General features: G+C 43.0%; 1 protein-coding gene across 2 annotated transcripts in view; it reads left to right on the forward strand.

Annotated features, from left to right (window-relative positions):
* LOC306878137 (ribonucleases P/MRP protein subunit POP1-like) overlaps nt 1-18,091 on the forward strand; it is a 28,469-nt gene that overhangs the window by 3,839 nt on the left and 6,539 nt on the right. For both annotated transcript variants that reach the window (XM_079430276.1, XM_079430277.1), the window contains 9 exons: nt 239-414; nt 1,554-1,811; nt 4,553-4,640; nt 6,771-6,949; nt 7,059-7,267; nt 13,347-13,434; nt 13,517-13,601; nt 13,687-13,806; nt 14,052-14,167. In XM_079430276.1, the coding sequence (XP_079286402.1) occupies nt 239-414; nt 1,554-1,811; nt 4,553-4,640; nt 6,771-6,949; nt 7,059-7,267; nt 13,347-13,434; nt 13,517-13,601; nt 13,687-13,806; nt 14,052-14,167 (1,319 nt within the window). The remainder of the gene's footprint in view (nt 1-238; nt 415-1,553; nt 1,812-4,552; nt 4,641-6,770; nt 6,950-7,058; nt 7,268-13,346; nt 13,435-13,516; nt 13,602-13,686; nt 13,807-14,051; nt 14,168-18,091) is intronic.

Here is an 18,091-nt window from a genome sequence, read left to right on the forward strand (position 1 = left end):
TTTGACTGCACTCAGACGTTAATGTGATCTGAAGTCGAGCTGAAGTTCAGTCTGATCCTGTTTGGCTGTGAGGGAAAGATCTGTGTGGTTCTGTTCTGTGTAAGAAAGAAAGGCTTACAGCGGCAAATGCAAGAACTGATGAAATGTGTAGCATGAGGGAATATAGTGCAAAATGTAATTATTTTTGTGAACTAAGTGTTAATGAAGCAAAGTTTTTGAAGTTGATTTCTCCCTGCAGCCTCGTCCTTCGCTAAAGCGCGCGCTGCTGAAGTGAACGCTATGCTGAAGGCCGTCAGTAAACCTGCAGGAAGCTGCCACATCTTCAACGCTCTGCCCAAACACATGCGCAGACGAGCCATGAGCCACAGCTCCAAGAGACTGCCGAGCCGTCTGCGAGAGGGAGCTCAGAGACTGGTACTGAGTCCAGCAGAACCTGACCGACGGCCACATTCCCATCACAGGATAGTTCACCCAAAAATCAAAACTCTGTCGTTAATTGCTCATCCTCATGCGTGCTCTCGCAAGTGCTGGCAGACTGACCTGAAAGAGAAGAAATCATTGAATAAAGCCTTTATTTTTGTGTTCTTTCCACACAAAATCTGTTATTGTAGCTTTGTAACCTTACGGTTGAAGCCCTGGGGCCAGTTGTTCAAAAGAAATGATCAGCATTTGGCCATCGGATTGGATCAGATCTTGATAATGGGTTGTTCAAAAGAAAAAAGGATTCTAAATTCAGATTAGATCACAAAATCCAGTCTTAGTTTTGATCTGGATTAAATCTTCAGTCTGTGTTCAAAGCATTTTAGTAAGATTGGGATACTTTTGATTAAAAAAACAAGATTATTCTGATCCCAGCAGAACGGTAGATTTCTGGAGCAAAACTTTTTAAATAAAACAAACAAAAAAAAAAAACTTTTTAAAACTGGTCCAAAAAATGCAACATTTTAACATGTAATATATCCCCAAACAGCTGCCAATATCAAACACAAATATTGTATTTAATTGTTTTTTTAATCAGTAATTGTAAGCTACATTGGCTCGATCCAGAGATGGAGCAGTCAGAAGCAGTTATTTGTGTAAATGCAATGCAAAACATTAGCAGTTTTTCCCCCCATCTCATTTTCTCTCCATCATCATGTCCCTTTAGGGGCTCCGTAGAGCACTAGTAATCCAGATTTGGAAATCTGAAAAAGTGTGTTTCTGGATAAGGGTGATCCAACCTATTTCCAAAATCCAGATCATTCTGATCCAGATAAACCCTTTTGAACAGCTGGCACCTGATGACCGTGATGGCACCCTTGCTGTCTGGAGGGTCAGAGAGCGCTCGGTTTTAATTTCATCATTAATTTGTGTTCTGAAGATGAACGAAAGTCTTTGGAACAACCCGAGGGTGAGTAATTAATGACATTCTGAATCAAATTCAGAAATGAAATTTTTGGGTGAACCATCCCACGTCACACGCTCATTAACTTGGGTCTGTGTGCGCCGGGTGAATCAGTGCTGTGGGATTCTGGGACTCTTATTCCTCGTTCACGCTGTGTTTGTGTGTCCAGGCCGAGCGAAGTCAGCGCGCTCCAGAGAAAGAGAAGCAGCTGCCCAGAAGCAGGAGCCGTCGAGCGCGCCGCAGACATGGGAACCTGCTGCTGGAGTTCAATCGCAGACAGAGGAAGAACAAATGGCTGGAGACACACATCTGGCACGCCAAGCGCTTCCACATGCAGAAGACGTGGAGCTACTGTCTGGCGCTCAAACCCACGGCCAAGAGCTTCAGAGCCAGCTACAGAGCCATGAGCTCCCACGCGCTGCTGCAGGTGACGCTTCATCACTTCATTACATGTCGTTCTCTCCGAGAACAGAAGTCACACACTTACACCTCATCATTTCAGGAAAATATAACTGCCCCGTCCCATACTTCACCTGCTGCACCGCAGACCCTGCGCTGATGTTGAGTTACTATACAATCAAAACGATGTTATTAAACACAAGTTACACAGCCGCAGTGAATAAGTGTACAAAGTGAAATGAAGTCAAGTCAGCTTTATTTATACAGCGCTTTTAGCAATACAGATTGTGTCAAAGCACTTAACAGTATCAAACTGGAGGATAGAGTGTCAGTAATGAATAATAATAAGATTAAACACTCAATTTTCAGTTAAAGGCATTTCATTATTGAATTCAGAGATGTCATTGTCCAGCTCAGTTCAGTTTAAATAGTATCTGTGAAATCAAATTGACGATAATCACTAGAAATTAAGAGTCCCCAACTGAGCAAGCCAGAGGAGACGGAGGCAAGCAACCAGAACTCCCCTCTGAGACAGAATGGAGGAAACCTTGGGAGAAACCAGGCTCAGTCGGGGGGGCAGTTCTCCTCTGACCAGGATATTGTTTATTTATTGTTTAATTATTGATTTAATTAAAATTTTAAATGTATTTATTTCTATTTTATATTGTTGCAATTTCTAACAATAATAGTATTATGTGGTTAGGTATTTTATTATATCTTTATTTTCTTTTTTATTTTTAGTTTTATTGTATTTTAAGTTGAGGTCTTCACTGGGGATATGTCCCCGGAGCTCATCCAGGTGTCCGGCCTCCGCCGACGATCAGAGAGACATAATCTCCCGGCACCGATCCACCATCTGATCCGGACACGGACTGAGAAACAGAATAGAAACAGACTAATATTAGCATAGATGCCATGCTTCTAACAATGTAACGAGTGCATCGTGTGTTATGGGGAGTGTTCCCGGTTTCGGTTGATCTAATTAATGCAGCCTAACAATCCTTTAACAGACTTGAATTATAGAAATGCGATAGTGTATTATGTGTAAGCCAGGTTAAAGAGATGGGTCTTTAATCTAGATTTAAACTGACAGAGTGTGTCTGCTTCCCGAACAGTGTTAGGTAGATTGTTCCAGAGTTTGGGAGCTAAATAGGAAAAGGATCTGCCGTCTGCAGTTGATTTTGATATTCTAGATATTATCAAATGGCCAGAGTTTTGAGATCGCAGCGGACGTGGAGGACTATAATGTGATAAGAGCTCGCTCAAATACTGAGGTGCCAAACCATTCAGGGCTTTATAAGTAATTAACAAGATTTTAAAATCTATACGATGTATGATAGGGAGCCAGTGCAGTGTTGACAGAACCGGGCTAATATGGTCATACTTCCTGGTTCTAGTAAGAACTCTAGCTGCTAACTGTGGTGAACAACCACCCAATAAAGCATTACAATAGTCTAACTTTGAGGTCATAAACGCATGAATTAGTATTTCTGCATTTGACGTTGAGAGCATAGGTCGCAATTTAGATATGTTTTTGAGATGGAAAAACGCAGTTTTACAGATGCTAGAAACATGGCTGTCAAATGAAAGATTGCTATCAAACAGCACACCTAGGTTCCTAACTGATGAAGAAGAATTGACAGAGCAGCCGTCAAGTGTTAGATAGTGTTCTAGGTTATTACATGTGGGGTTTTTAGGTCTGATAATTAACACCTCTGTTTTTTCAGAATTTAGCAGTAAGAAGTTACTCATCCAGTTTTTTATATCGACTATGCATTCTGTTAGTTTCTCAATTTGGTGTGTTTCACCAGGCCATGAAGAAATATAGAGCTGAGTATCATCAGCATAACAGTGAAAGCTAACACCATGTTTCCTGATAATATCTCCCAAGGGTAACATGTAAAGCGTGAACAGTAACGGCCCTAGTACTGAGCCTTGAGGTACTCCATACTGCACTTGTGATTGATCTGATACCTCTTCAGTCACTGCTACGAACTGATGGCGTTCAGATAAGTGAATCTGCGTATCTGACAGAGCGGTGGATTCACTCTCAATCCAGTAGATCAGGGTTAGACCTCAATCCATCAGCTTCTCCAGCACAGAAGAACAGCAGACAGATGAAAAAATGCACAAATAAACATTTCCTTTCAGGGTGCCACCAAATGCAGGTTTTTTGTTCTGGTTTTGCTCACTTCTGGAGATTGTTGTTGTCATAAGCCCTATTCAGACGGGATTAGTTTTACAGGGGTAGATGGGGTAATGCAATTTTACCACAGGACGTCTGCAATATTCATGGCCGATTCGCACGAGATTAGAAATCCTGCATCGTTTTGTTGAAAAGCATTGAGGTTTGCCACCGACTTGTCCCTCTGCCTAGAACGCAACTGAAAGCTTCAAGCGCCTCCATATTTGAAAACCCGTGGGAAATGACGGAATATTTATGTATATTTTACAGCTGGTCTATTCGTACGGGATTAGTATTACCTGAGGTAATTTCTCCGGACCTCTTTACAGAAGGTAAAAGTCTCCGTAATCTTTACTGACATTGTCTGCAATGATTCCTGAGAGAGCGCATTCGGACGAGACTAAAATAACTGAGAAGCTCTGATAATAATTACTTTACCCCACCTCTCCGTGTAAAACTAATCCTGTCTGAATAGGGCTTTAGTGATGTTATGTTCCTGATTTGTAATTAATTTAAATGTATTTTGTTTACTAAATACAACTAAAAAGCAAGCACACAATAATATCAGCATGTCTCTCTCTCAGGATTTGTCATATTTCTGCTGTTTGGAGCTTCATGGATCTGAAGAACAGATTCTGCAAGCCCTCGCTCGACTCACCAGCAAACAAACAGGTGTGTGTGTCTCTCTCTCTCTCTGTGTCTCTGTCGCTCTCTTGCTCTCTCGGTCTCTGTCGCTCTGTCGCTCTGTGTCGCTCTCTTGCTCTCTCGGTCTCTGTGTCTCTGTCGCTCTGTCGCTCTGTCTCGCTCTGTCGCTCTGTCTCGCTCTGTCGCTCTGTCGCTCTGTGTCGCTTGCTCGCTCTCGGCATGACTTGTACAGTATTGCCAAAGCATTGTCCATTTAATGAATAAGGAGCAAACAATTATATAATACATAGAACAACAATAGATCTGTAAAATAAAGTAAATATGTACGTGTATACTTTTTTTTTTTTTTTTTTTTTCTTTTTTTCCACAAACAAGAAAAATATTTAAGACATTGTTAATAAATATAAAAAAACACACATCTTTGTACAACATGTAAGAGATGATCTTGCTCCAGTTTTGTCCACTGGCTGATAGTCTTAGTTTGTGGCAGGCTGATACATATCTTGCTGCTGTTGTGATCATTTTGGAATTTTCTCCTAAAATGTGACTTAATTTTTCTGCATTTGGTAATGCCATAAAATGTGGTTTAATTTGTTGTAATTAGTTTAAATCTGCCGCTCTGATGTTGTGATAGTAATCACAGTGCAGTGAGAAATGTTCCTCTGTTTCCAGCTCTTTCTGCAGCACAGTGAACACAGTCTCTGTTCTCGTGGCTGGCGTCCTCTCTCTATAGCCAGACAGTGATCACTCAGTCTGTTCTTCGTTAGTGTCTTTCTTCATTTGTGATCTTTCACACAGATCAGGTATTCTGCTGGTTTGTAGTCTCTTTTCAGGTGTAGATACAGCTCCATCTTCTTCTGTATTTCAGTGGCATCTCTCCAGTAGGTGATGTAGTTGTGTGATCTGGTTGGGTCTGATTGTGCTGTGCTGGTTTGGGTGTAGTGTGAGTACCAGCTGTAAAAGTGCACTCTTCTGCAGGGCTTCAGTCTGGTAAGAGCTCGGATCACTGGATTTCAGCTGCTGATGGAATCTCACAGCTCTCTTTTCAATATTAATTAATAGTGGGTATTGTCCTAATTCAGCTCTGCACAAGTTGTTTGGGGTCGCTCTGTTAACTTTTTTAAGATGTTTTTACAAATTTGGGTGTGCATAATTTCAATTTCTTCTTTTTCCCATTTAGAGAAATCTTGGGTTTTTAGAGGTCCCCATATCTCACTGCATATAGTGCAATTGGTTCGATTATTGCTTGTAACTGCTTGGCTCGAACTTGTCTCCGTGTTTAAAGATGGGTGTAATTAGGCCTTGATTCCAGGTGTCTGGAAAATATCCTACACTCAAAACAATGTTGAATAATTTGGTTATTGCAGTTTTGAATTTGTCGTGTGTATTTGATCTAGGGGTGTGCGATATGACGATTTTTGATCGTGGATGATAAAAATGTCTCCACGATCTGCTTTTGAAGAAATATGGTAGTATCGTGCTACAGAACACATTATATCAAATACAGTTCTGGTCTCCGTCTCTATATACTGTACAACACCACATACAGCAGTAGAGTTACTCAGACAGGACACTGCACTTATTCGCGATCGCAAAAGTACATTATTTGCACACAAGCCATGCTGGTTAAATTTTTAATTCGCGCGCTGGTCTGACGTGCGCTTTTTCTGAGCACATACACCTGAAGCACGGACACTAAAAAGCCTGTCTAACAGCGCCTGATTACTCAACTAACTTATCTTTTGTGCTAATACTGTCAAACACACAAGGTTTACATACAGACTCAGTTGGTTATCTCTAAAATGAAAGTAAATAGTTGAGAGAAACGGATGCGTGTCTGTATATTAGATGCGTGCAGCTCTTAAAGGGACAGGACACTAAACATGCTGTCGACTGTCATTAAAGGGATAGTTCACCCTAAAATTTAATTTCTGTCATTATTTACTCACTCACATGTTTCCCAAACCTCTATTAATTTCTTGTGCTGAACCCAAAATAAGATATTTTGAAGAATGAGGGTAACCAAACAGTTGCTGGTCCACATTGACTTTGTCTCTGTCTCTGTCTCTGTGTGTCTCTCTCTCTCTCTCTGTGTGTGTGTGTTTGTGGTTCATCAGAGATTGTTGATATCGTCTCTGAGCTTATATTTGTGTGTAGGTCCCACGTTTGCAGCGGCGTCGTGCCTCTCAGGGGCTCGTCAGGGCAGCGTCCATCTGTACAAAGCGGATCAGTTTCCTCAAGGCTCTCTGGGTCCTGCTGACTTCCTGTGGAGGCCCCGGGTCCCTGACGCCTCAGACAGACAGCTGTGGATCTGGATCCATCCGGCCCTTAAACAGGTCAAACATTTAAGCCAGAAGCAGACTCGGATGCAAATGTTGACCAACACGTTACAAGCCTGTGGTTTCTCATGTGATATGTATACACGTGTGTGTGTGTGTGTGTCAGGACGTGCTGTCGGAGCTGCAGCTGGTGTGTCGGTGTGTCGTGTCCGTCTCGGAGGAGTCTCGTCCCGCCGTGGAGCCATCTGCAGAGAGGAAGAGGAAGAGAGACGAAGGAGACGATGAGCCACCCTCCAAAAGGCTCTTGGGGGACGGGACGCGTCCCGCCGGGGCCCCTGTGCGCTGGCAGTCCCCTGGCACCGCCATCACCATCAGGTGCCATAAACACACGGACCTCCGACTGCTTTATGATGATCAGTGATCAGAAACATGTGAAAGCACGTCCTCATCTGTCATCTAAAGCAGCTTTGGTCCTGCACTGATGTGTCTGGTGTTTTGAGTTGTTGTGCTGAATTAGCACTAGAGATCAGGGCCCGTATTCTTAAAGATTCTAAGAATCCTCTCAGGGAGCTCCTAATTTAGCTTAAAATTTTCTAGCTAGGACTCAGTGGCGTAGCCAGGGGAGGGGCCATGGGGGCCCCTGAGAACTGATTGGCCCCCCAGTGTGCCCCTACCCTTCTACGTGTCTGTCACTCAAAAATTCAAATATCTTTTGGCTTTAATTTAAAAGCTTCTTCTCAACAACCGGGACCTAAGCCAGCTGCTATTTTCCAATGAAAAAGCACATTGAAGTTGATTAATTTTAAATACCTTTTTTTTTTCTCTTTCAGTTAGCGAGTTGCAGCGCTAGAGTTTGCCCTCTTTCAGTGTTATGACAGACAGCACAATTAGGCTTGTGTTTTTTGTTTTTTTTGTCCAGTACGCAAAGTGATATTGAGATTCTGAAGCAAATTATATGATGTTTCTCACATTCCACACTTTAAAAGCTGTAAATATCAGAGGTGGAGGTCTTGAGTTACATGACTGCATTTGTGAATTTAAAGATTTCTAATAAATGACTTGACTTTGAGTTGAGAACGAATAGCCTACTCTAAATTAAATCAGTCTCGACTCGCATGACTCCATAATGACTTTATAAGAACTGAAATTAAACTTTAAAAAGTAATTTGCGACATTAACTATTTAGGCCAGTGGTTCTCAAACTGGGATACGAGTAGCCCTGGGGATAGTGAGATGATGGAGGGGTACGCGAGCTTTGGCTTTCATTTAATTCAACCCCAAATTAAAGTAACATTAAAACCGAGCGTGTATTTCTGATAAGCAAAATGTCACTTCTAATATAAAAGCAGGATAATGGGAGTGCCGTAAATGGTCAAATAGCCTATATGAGATCCAGTTAAATTACCTCATCTTTTGCGGTCAAAACTGACTGCATCCCGTGCATGTGATAGAAGGCCCGCTTAGTATGCTGCTTTAGCCAATCACGCTTCCGTTCATCTTTAAAGTAGATTTGTAGCCCTTATATCATGAAGAGCAACTATTGACACCAACTGTACATTGAGTTTGATTTAAGAAACTCTCTTCGATACAGACTGTGTGAGTTATTGTTTTTCAAGATTCAAGAGTTTTATTTGTCACATACACAATTATACAGAGTATAACCAGCAGTGAAATGTAGGTCAGGTCCGCTCCAAGGACAGTGCAATTATAAAGTATACAAATATTAAGAAAAGTAGAAAAAATAAGAGAATAAAATAAAAGATGAAAAAATATAAATATAAATGTGCAGGTCAGTACTTAAATAGTAATAAGAGGAATGTGCAAAAAGTTGTCCAGGGTATATAATAGCAGCAATATGAGGTAGAGAAAAATTATGAATAGCTTATTGATATGGTGATATTTACATGGAGTCAAGTGATGTTATGACACAGAGTTAGGGTTTAGGAGCCTGATGGCCTGGGGGAAGAAGCTCCTCCTAAGTCTCTCAGTTTTTGCCATCAGGCTACGGAAGCGCTTACCAGATGGAAGTAAAGTGAATAGATGGTTACCAGGGTGATTAGAGTCCTTGATGATTTTGACAGCTCTATTTTTGCAGCGTTTGAGGTAGATGTCCTGCAGAGAGGGGAGAGCAGACCCTGAGATGCGCTCAGCTAAGCGCACAACTCTCTGTAGTGCTTTGCAGTCCTGATTGGAGCTGTTTCCATTCCACACTGAGATGCACTGAGTCAATACGCTTTCTATGGTCCCTGAATAGAAAGTTTTCAGGATTGCTGGTGAGACCCTGAATTTCCTCAGCTGTCGCAGATGGTACAGTCTTTGCCTGCCTTTCTTAACCTGTGTTTGGATGTGTGTAGTCCAAGTCAGGTTCTCGGAGATGTTTACACCGAGGTACTTGAAGCTACTCACCCTCTCCACAGGGGTCCCACTGATCATAAGAGGAGTGTAGGGCTGCTGCTGTCTCTTCCTGAAGTCCATGATCAGCTCTTTAGTTTTGCTCACATTCAGAGAGAGACAGTTGTCCTGGCACCATGATGTGAGTCTCTCTACCTCATCCAAGTATGCGGTCTCATCGTTGTTGGAGATGAGGCCCAGAACCACAGTATCATCAGCGAATTTGACAATAGATGTGGAGCTGTGAGAGGACACGCAGTCATGCGTGTAGAGAGAGTAGAGCAGGGGACTCAGGACACAGCCCTGTGGGGCTCCTATGTTCAGAGTGATGGAGTTTGAGGTGAACTGGCCAACTTTCACCACTTGAGTTCTGCCGGTGAGGAAGTCTTGAATCCAGTCACAGAGTGAGGAGTTTAGGCCGAGGTCTGTGAGTTTAGATGCCAGCTTGATGGGGACTATAGTGTTGAAAGCTGAGCTATAGTCAATGAATAGCAGACTTACATAATTCCCATTGTTGCCGTCCAAGTGTGTGAGGGAAGAGTGGAGGACGTGAGAGATGGCATCGTCTGTAGATCTGTTTGGGCGATAGGCAAACTGAAGAGGGTCCAAAGTATCAGGGATGGAGGAGCAGATGTGGCTCTTTACAAGTCTCTCAAAAACCTTCATGACTATAGATGTGAGGGCAACTGGGCGATAGTCATTCAGGCAAGAGGGTTTATTGTTCTTTGGCACAGGGATAATGACAGATTTTTTTAAATGAGGTGGGGACCACGGAGGTAGCAAGGGACTCATTAAAGATGGAAGTGAACAAACCAGCGGCGCAGGACCTCAGAACACGGCCGGTTATCCCATCAGGTCCGGCTGCTTTCCTGACGTTCACTATCTTTAGCTCCCTCCGAACCTCATCCTCCGACACGGTGATTACAGGATCATCGCTGCTCTGCCTGCTGCTTCCTGACGCGCTGGTCGGCAGAGATGCGCCGCCGCCGTTGCCATCGAAGCGGCCGAAGAAGATGTTTAACTCGTCGGCCAGCAACGGATTTGCTCTCACCTCAGCGGAGGATTTGTTTCCAAAGGCACAGATGGTCCTCAGTCCCTGCCACATCCGTTGAGAGTCATTGAGCTGGAAATGAGACTCAATTCTCTCTCTGTGTTTGGCGGCTCTTACTGCACGACGGAGAGCATAGCACGATGCTTTGTACTCGCTCATATTCCCGGTCAGAAGAGCCTCATTGTAAGCGGCAGTGTGTGTGTTAACCGCAGCACGGATTGATCTGTCATGTTTAAAATACGAGAATGCAATTTTCCTTGAATATCCAAATGATTGCAAATGTGACCTGATTTTATACAACAGTTCTACAAAAAAGGTGATATTAAGTGAACATTTTACATTTTAAATGCAGTATCAAAATTGTTTGTTATATTTTGTAACGAAATAATAGTTCCAACGAAATCTGCAACATTTGGTGTGCGTACAACATACAGCGGTGTTTCGTTAGTGAACGAATCTGCGGCTTTGAACCATTCAGAGAGTCCCTTTTTAATGAATAACCCTTTCATAACCACAGCCTTTTGATTCGTTACTGAATGAATGAATGCCGCGACGCCTTGCTCATTAAGACGGTGACTTTAAATCTACAAGTATCACTTCCTTTTGCTAGCGTTTGTTTTATTTATTATATTAATAATACACTTAATGGAATATTAAGAATGACATAAAACATTACATACAATTAATAAGGATAGAAAACCTTTGCCTCTATAAAGGTAAAAAAAAATACACCTGTAATCAATTTAAGGGGGCAAATGTTGTCCTTTTTAATAAAAGGTGTGACTGCAGTCTAAGTGGAAGAGAGGGGGTACACCGCTGTAAAACGTCTGAGAACCACTTATACAAACTGCAAGCCACTGAAGCGCCTCTGATCAAAGTCACACGCACACACACTCTCTCTCTCGCTCGCACACTCTCGCGCACACACACGCACTCTCTCGCTCTCACACACACACACACACACACTCTCTCGCACGCACTCTCTCTCGCTCGCACACTCTCTCGCGCGCACACACGCACACACACACACACACGCACTCTCACACACACACACACACACGCACTCTCACACACACGCACTCACACGCACTCACACGCACTCACACACGCACTCTCACACGCACTCTCACACGCACTCTCACACGCACTCACACACACGCACTCTCACACACATGCACTCACGCACTCTCACACACATGCACTCACGCACTCACACACATGCACTCACTCACTCACTCACTCACACACACACACACACTCACACATGCATTCACTCACACGCACGCACACTCACACACTCACACACACACTCGCACACACTCTCTCTCGCTCGCACACTCTCTCGCTCTCACACACTCACTCACACACACACACACACACGCACTCTCACACTCACACACTCACTCACACACACTCACTCACTCACTCACACACACGCACACACACTCACTCACACACACACACACACACACGCACTCTCTCACACTCACTCACACACACACACACGCACTCTCACTCACTCACTCACACACACAGCACAGCACTCTCTCTCACCAGCCTTCTGATGACCATCAACTGCACTCATCAATTGGCTCAGCATTAAAGCATTATTATTATTTTTGTGGGCTTTACTTTATTCACACGTTGGATTATTTTATTACCATTTTTCACTTCTGAAACGTTTACACAAATTGTGTGACTGTTCAGATTTACTGCAGTGAATAAATGCCATTAACAGATAATAAAAAATAAATAAAAGATTTCAAGCTTACTGAAATTTAAATAATTCGGATATCTACAGTTTTGCATATGTACACAACATAAAATTGGCCCCTCTCTATTAATTGTGGCCCCTCTTGTGCCCCCTAGTTGAAAAATCCTAGAATCGCCCATGCTAGGAGTCTTAGCTTAAAAGTGATTCAGGACCAATCTGAGAGCAACTCTGAGCCACGAAAAGACAAGGTGAGGAGGCGGGGCTGACCCCATTGCTAGCTATGACACAGTCTTTTGAAGACTGTGATTGGTTGGTTGTCCAAGGAGGAAGAGTAGGGTCTATTATAAGCCTTTGCTTTGAAATTACAGGCATAATTTTTCCTGTTTTACCATACACACACATTATATATGTATATATATTCTTTATTTTTTATTTACCATGCTGTCATACTTATACCGTATTTAATAGGAAATGACCAGCGACACAATACGGTTCTGAAAGTGCTGTAATTCTTTGTGTGATCTCTTTGTTTATAGAAGGTTGTAACAGACCCAGATCATCACTGCTGCATTGTTGCATTTTTCCAGTTGCCAAATATGTTAATGTTATTAATGTAGTGATTACATCCATTTCTGGCGCTTTGGCATTTCAGCGCGGTGTCGGAGATGTTAGCATGTCTCTAATAAGATCATCACAAACACGATGAATGAATGAATGATGCATTTATATAGCGCTTTATGTATTGCTGTACATCCAAAGCGCTTTACAATCATGTGGGGGGTCTCTCCTCAACCACCACCAGTGTGCAGCATCCACTTGGATGATACGACGGCTGCCACACTACAACGGCGCCAGTGCGCTCACCACACACCAGCTACAGGTGGAGAGGAGAGAGAGTCATAGAGCCAATCAAGTGGATCTAATGTGTAGCGTCTTATTAACTCACTCTCATGCATTGTGTGCAACACATTTCTCCTTCATGTTTCATCCATTTTCTCCGCTGCTAAAGAAACTCTTCAGCCCCTTAAAAGTCCTTGTCCGTACTCCTAACAATTTTGGACCTTAAGACCTCTTTTAAGGGTAAAGATGCTTTCTGAATTACTTTTGTCTTTACTAGGATCTTTTCTTTAATTTTAAGAGGAAACGCCCACATTTCTAAGAATTTAAGAATTTTTTTGTTACTAGCTCTTAGAGCTAAGATTTCTCATGAACACGGGCCCAGATGTTACTGTAAAGCACGTGTCGGCTCAGGGTGAGGGTCAGCTGTGAAATGTGATCTTTCCTGATATCCCGTGTAGTGACCTGACCATGGAGATTGTGCGCTATCGTCTGATTGGTCCGCTGGCCCACATGGTGCTCACAGACACGCTCCATCCAGCCAGTGAGGTGAGAGATTGCTGATGACATCACGCTCGCGCTGATGTGTCTGTCAGTCATTGGTGCGCTGATGATTCACTCGTGTCTGCAGGAGACGGAGGCGTCCAATCACAGCGCAGATGAGGCCGGTGTGAGCGTCCATCAGCAGCAGACAGACATATTCCGCCTGCTGAGAGGTGAAGGAGACTGACTCATGACACCAGTGCTGCTTTAGATGGAGACTGAAGTCTTGCTCAGCGTGTGTGTGTGTGTGTGTTACAGGTGTGTGTTCGACAGCAGAGCTCCCAGCAGGCTGTGTGTTGGGACTGACTGTAGATGATCCCAGACTCACTTTACCTCAGAAACGTGGTAAATCTGTACCTGACCTCCAGCAGAGCGCAGGTACACACGAATCCGCTGCGTTGCACAGTGAGATGGGTGCAGGAGTGTGTGTGTGTGTGTTTGACCCTGAGCTCAGGGAGCCGCTGCGTCTCCATGCAGATGAACCAGGTTCGAATCCTGGCAGGGCCTGAGACGCTGTCTCTTTCTCACACACACAGCACTGTCTCACTGCACCAGAGCCAAACACATCAGGACTGTTCACGCTGTGATTGTTTTCATGCTCAGAGTGTGTGTGTGTGTGTTAGAGGACAGTCGTGTGAGAGATCTGACTCTCAGAGGAGTTGCGGCTCACTGCAGTCAGAGTGCATTGTGGGACGCGTCGGTTCGAGAGCGTGTGACACACAGCCGGCTGTCTGAGCAGGTAAACACACATGAGCTGATCTGTTCTGTGACACTTGTTCATGACTGTAATGATGAAGTCACGTCTGTGTGTGTGTGTCTGTCTCTCTCTGTCTCTCTCTGTCTCTCTCTGTCTCTCTCTGTCTCTCTCTGTCTCTCTCTGTCTCTCTCTGTCTCTCTCTGTCTCTGTCTCTGTCTCTGTCTCTGTCTCTGTCTCTCAATTCAATTCAATTCAGAAAGCTTTATTGGCATGACAAAAACATACATTCTGTATTGCCAAAGCATTAAAACAACATAGAAAATTTAGTAAAGCTTATAGAAAATAATAGTAATAATGAAACTAAATAAAAGCATTATTACATAAACACATGGCTAGATATAACAAAAACAAAACAATGCTAACTGTTAATAAAATAAATAATGAATTATAATAATAAATAAAAGATTATACTACAGACATCATGTAACAACTGAACTTAGAAAACTGAACATTGTATAGATGTGTGTAGCTGTAATGTGTGTGTGTTTGTGCTGTGAGTGAGTGTGTGTTTATTGGCTGTTTGTTTCTCTCTGGCTGTCCCTCAGGAGATGACAAGATGCTACAAATCTTGCAGCTATATTACAACATTTGGCTTCTTCGCCAAGAATGAAACCGAGTTTTTGGGTTGGATTATATGTGCTAAATTGGGGGAATATTTTATTAATTTTGGGGTAGTATTGGTCTCTGATAGCTGTATATTTTGTGCATTCTGTGAGGAAGTGCAGCTCCGTCTCCGTCACTCCCAGGATGCAGTGCGAGCAGAGTCTGTCCTCACGAGAGAGCCAGGTCTGTCTGCGCCGGCCCGTCTCTACGGCCAGACTGTGTTCACTGAGTCTGTACATCGTCAGTGTTTTCCTGAGTCTCACATCACTCACGGTGCTCAGGTAGATCGCAACAGTGTATTTTCGATTTAGGGCCGAATAACATTCCAGTTTGTGCTGGTTTTTAATGGTGTTTGTCCAATGGGTGATGTACTTGTCTTTTTCTGTGTTTATAATGTGTGTGGGCCGAATGTGTGTGAGTGTGTGTGTGTCCTGAGGCTGGCTGAGCTCTGTGTGTGTGAGCTCAGTCAGTCTCAGCACCAGCTGAAGGAGGGGACTCTTACTTACGCTCAGCTCTTGGTGTTTTAGGGCTTTGTAATGGTATGTGTTGGGGTCACTTGTTTTTAGGTGTTTCCAGAATTTCAGGGCTCTTTTTTGGATGTTTAGAAGCAGAGGGTATTGGCCTAATTCTGCTCTGCATCCGTTGTTTGGAGTTTTTCTTTGAACTTTAAGTATTCTTTTACAAAAATCTAAATGTAGAGTTTCGATCGGGTGTTTTTCCCAATTTAAGAAGTCAAATTTTATAGAAGGACCCCACACTTCACTGCCATATAAAACAATTGGTTCAATTATAGATTTGAAAAGTTTGAGCCAGATTTGGATTGGGATGTCAATTTTAATGGATCTTTTTATGGCATAGAAAGCCCTTTGAGCTTTCTCTTTGAGTTCATTCACAGCCAAAGCAAAGTTACCGGTTGGGGTTATTTTCAGGCCGAGGTAAGTGTATGTTTTTGTGGTTTCAATGGTTCTGTGTGATAGTGTGAATGTGTGTGTTGGTCCCTGAGATCTGGAGCGTTTCTGGAACATCATTACTCTAGTTTTTTGGAGGTTGACCGTCAGGGCCCAGGTCTGACAGTAATCCTCCAGCAGATTCAGGCTGTCCTGAAGCCCCTCTGCAGTGGGCGACAGGAGGACCAGGTCATCTGCGTAGAGAAGACACTTTATCTCTGTGTCGTGTAGAGTGAGACCTTGAAAGGGGGCGTGTTCTAATGTGTTGGCCAATTGGTTGATGTAGATGTTGAAGAGGGTGGGGCTTAAACTGCATCCCTGTCTCACTCCACGCCCCTGGGGGAAGAATTCGGTTCTTTGGTTCCCAATTTTAACCGCACAATGGCTGGCTGTGTACATTGATTTGATCAAATCATAGAATTTTCCCCCTATTCCACTGTCGATAAGTTTTAGGTATAGTCCTTCATGCCAGATTGAATCGAATGCTTTCTTGAAATCAACGAAACAAGCAAAAATCTTTCCTTTGTTTTGATGTACATATTTGTCAATTAGTGTTTGTAATGTAAAAATGTGATCGGATGTGCGACATTTTGGAAGAAAGCCAGTTTGGCATTTACTCAAGGCATTGTGCTTCGTAAGGAAGTGTAACAGTCTGGTGTTTAAGATGCTACAGAACACCTTCCCCAGGTTACTGTTCACACAGATGCCTCGGTAGTTGTTGGGGTCTAGTTTATCTGCGTTCTTGTGAACGGGGCTGATGAGGCCCTTGTTCCAGATCTCAGGGAAGAACCCGACACACAGAACATCATTGAAGAGTTTTAGCATGGCCAGTTTGAAGCTTTGCTCTGTGTGTTTCAGCATCTCGTTCAGGATGCTGTCGACACCACAGGCTTTCTTGGGCTCGAGGACCCGTAGTTTATCTTCCAATTCTTTCATTGTTATGGGGAAATCTAAGGGGTTTTGATTCGCTTTAATCGATCTTTCTAAATTGTCTAGTTTATTAATTATTTCATTTTGATTCAAATTTTGTATTTGGGTCGGGCTATATAATTCTTGGAAATGAGTTTTCCACGTCTCCCCATCTTGGATGGCCAGAGTTTCTTGATTTGGTTTGTATAATAATTTCCATTTATCCCAAAATTTGTGTGAATTTATAGATTTTTCAATTTCTTCAAACTGGTTTTGCAAAAACTGTGCTTTTTTCCGCCGGAGTGTGGCTTTATATAGTTTTAGTGCCTCACAGTAATGAAGGCGGAGGTCCGGATTATCTGGTTGTCTGTGTTTCTGATTTGATAGATTTCTGAGGTTTTTTCTCAGAGTCTTACAGTCCAAATCAAACCATTTGTCAGTATCTAAACATTTTTTCTTTGGTTTAACAATGGTCAAATGACTCTTTTGTGCTGTTTTGTATAATATGTTGTTTAGATCTTGTACTTCCTGATTGATGCCGAATTGATTTTTAGGGTATGCCTGTGTTTGGAATGAGTGTAAGAGGGACTGTATTTCTGGAGATTCAACAGCATTGATGTAATTTGTGGCGCTGTTTTCTGTCCATTTGAATGACATAATTTTGATCATTTGATATTGTGTCCTAATTGGTGTGGGTGATGTTTCAGATTGCTTTATATAGAGTGTGATTTGGCTGTGGTCTGAGAAAGGTTTCAGGGGTTTGACTGTGAATGCTCTCAAAGAGGAAAGGTGGAGATCTGTGATGGTATAATCTACAGTGCTGTTACCGAGAGCTGAGCTGTAGGTGTATCGGCCGAGCGAGTCTCCTCGCAGTCTTCCGTTGACGATGTACAGAGCCAGTCCTCGGCAGAGCTGCAGCAGCTGCCGTCCGTGAGCGTTCACTGTCTGATCACAGTTTTCTCTGGCGGGGTAAGAAGGGTACAAGTCGTTATTGCCAGTGATGAATCTGGTACCGTGTGATTCTAAGAAATCTAATTGTTCTCCGGTTCTAGCGTTTAAATCACCCATAAGCAGCACGTTTCCCTGGGCCTGGAAATGGCTGATTTCTTGTTCAAAGTTTTGAAAGGTTTCCTCTTGGAAATACGGAGACTCGAGGGGGGGTATATATATGGCACAAAGGAAAACAGGCTGAGATGCTGATATTAATCCTTTTTGTATTTTCAGCCACAGGTGGTATTGATCTCTCTTAACTAATTCTATGGCCAGTTCAGATTTAATCCAGATGATCATCCCTCCCGAGTCTCTCCCCTGTGTGACTGATGTGAGTTTGACTGATGGTAATATTATCTCTCTGTATCCCGAGGGACAGCCAGTGAACACATCTCCTCTACACCAGGTCTCCTGTAAGATGATGACATCTATGTCTTCAAGTTCTTTCATAAAGTCA

This window comes from Barbus barbus, assembly GCF_936440315.1.
Source record: "Barbus barbus genome assembly, chromosome: 12".
NCBI classification, from domain to species: Eukaryota; Metazoa; Chordata; class Actinopteri; order Cypriniformes; family Cyprinidae; genus Barbus; species Barbus barbus.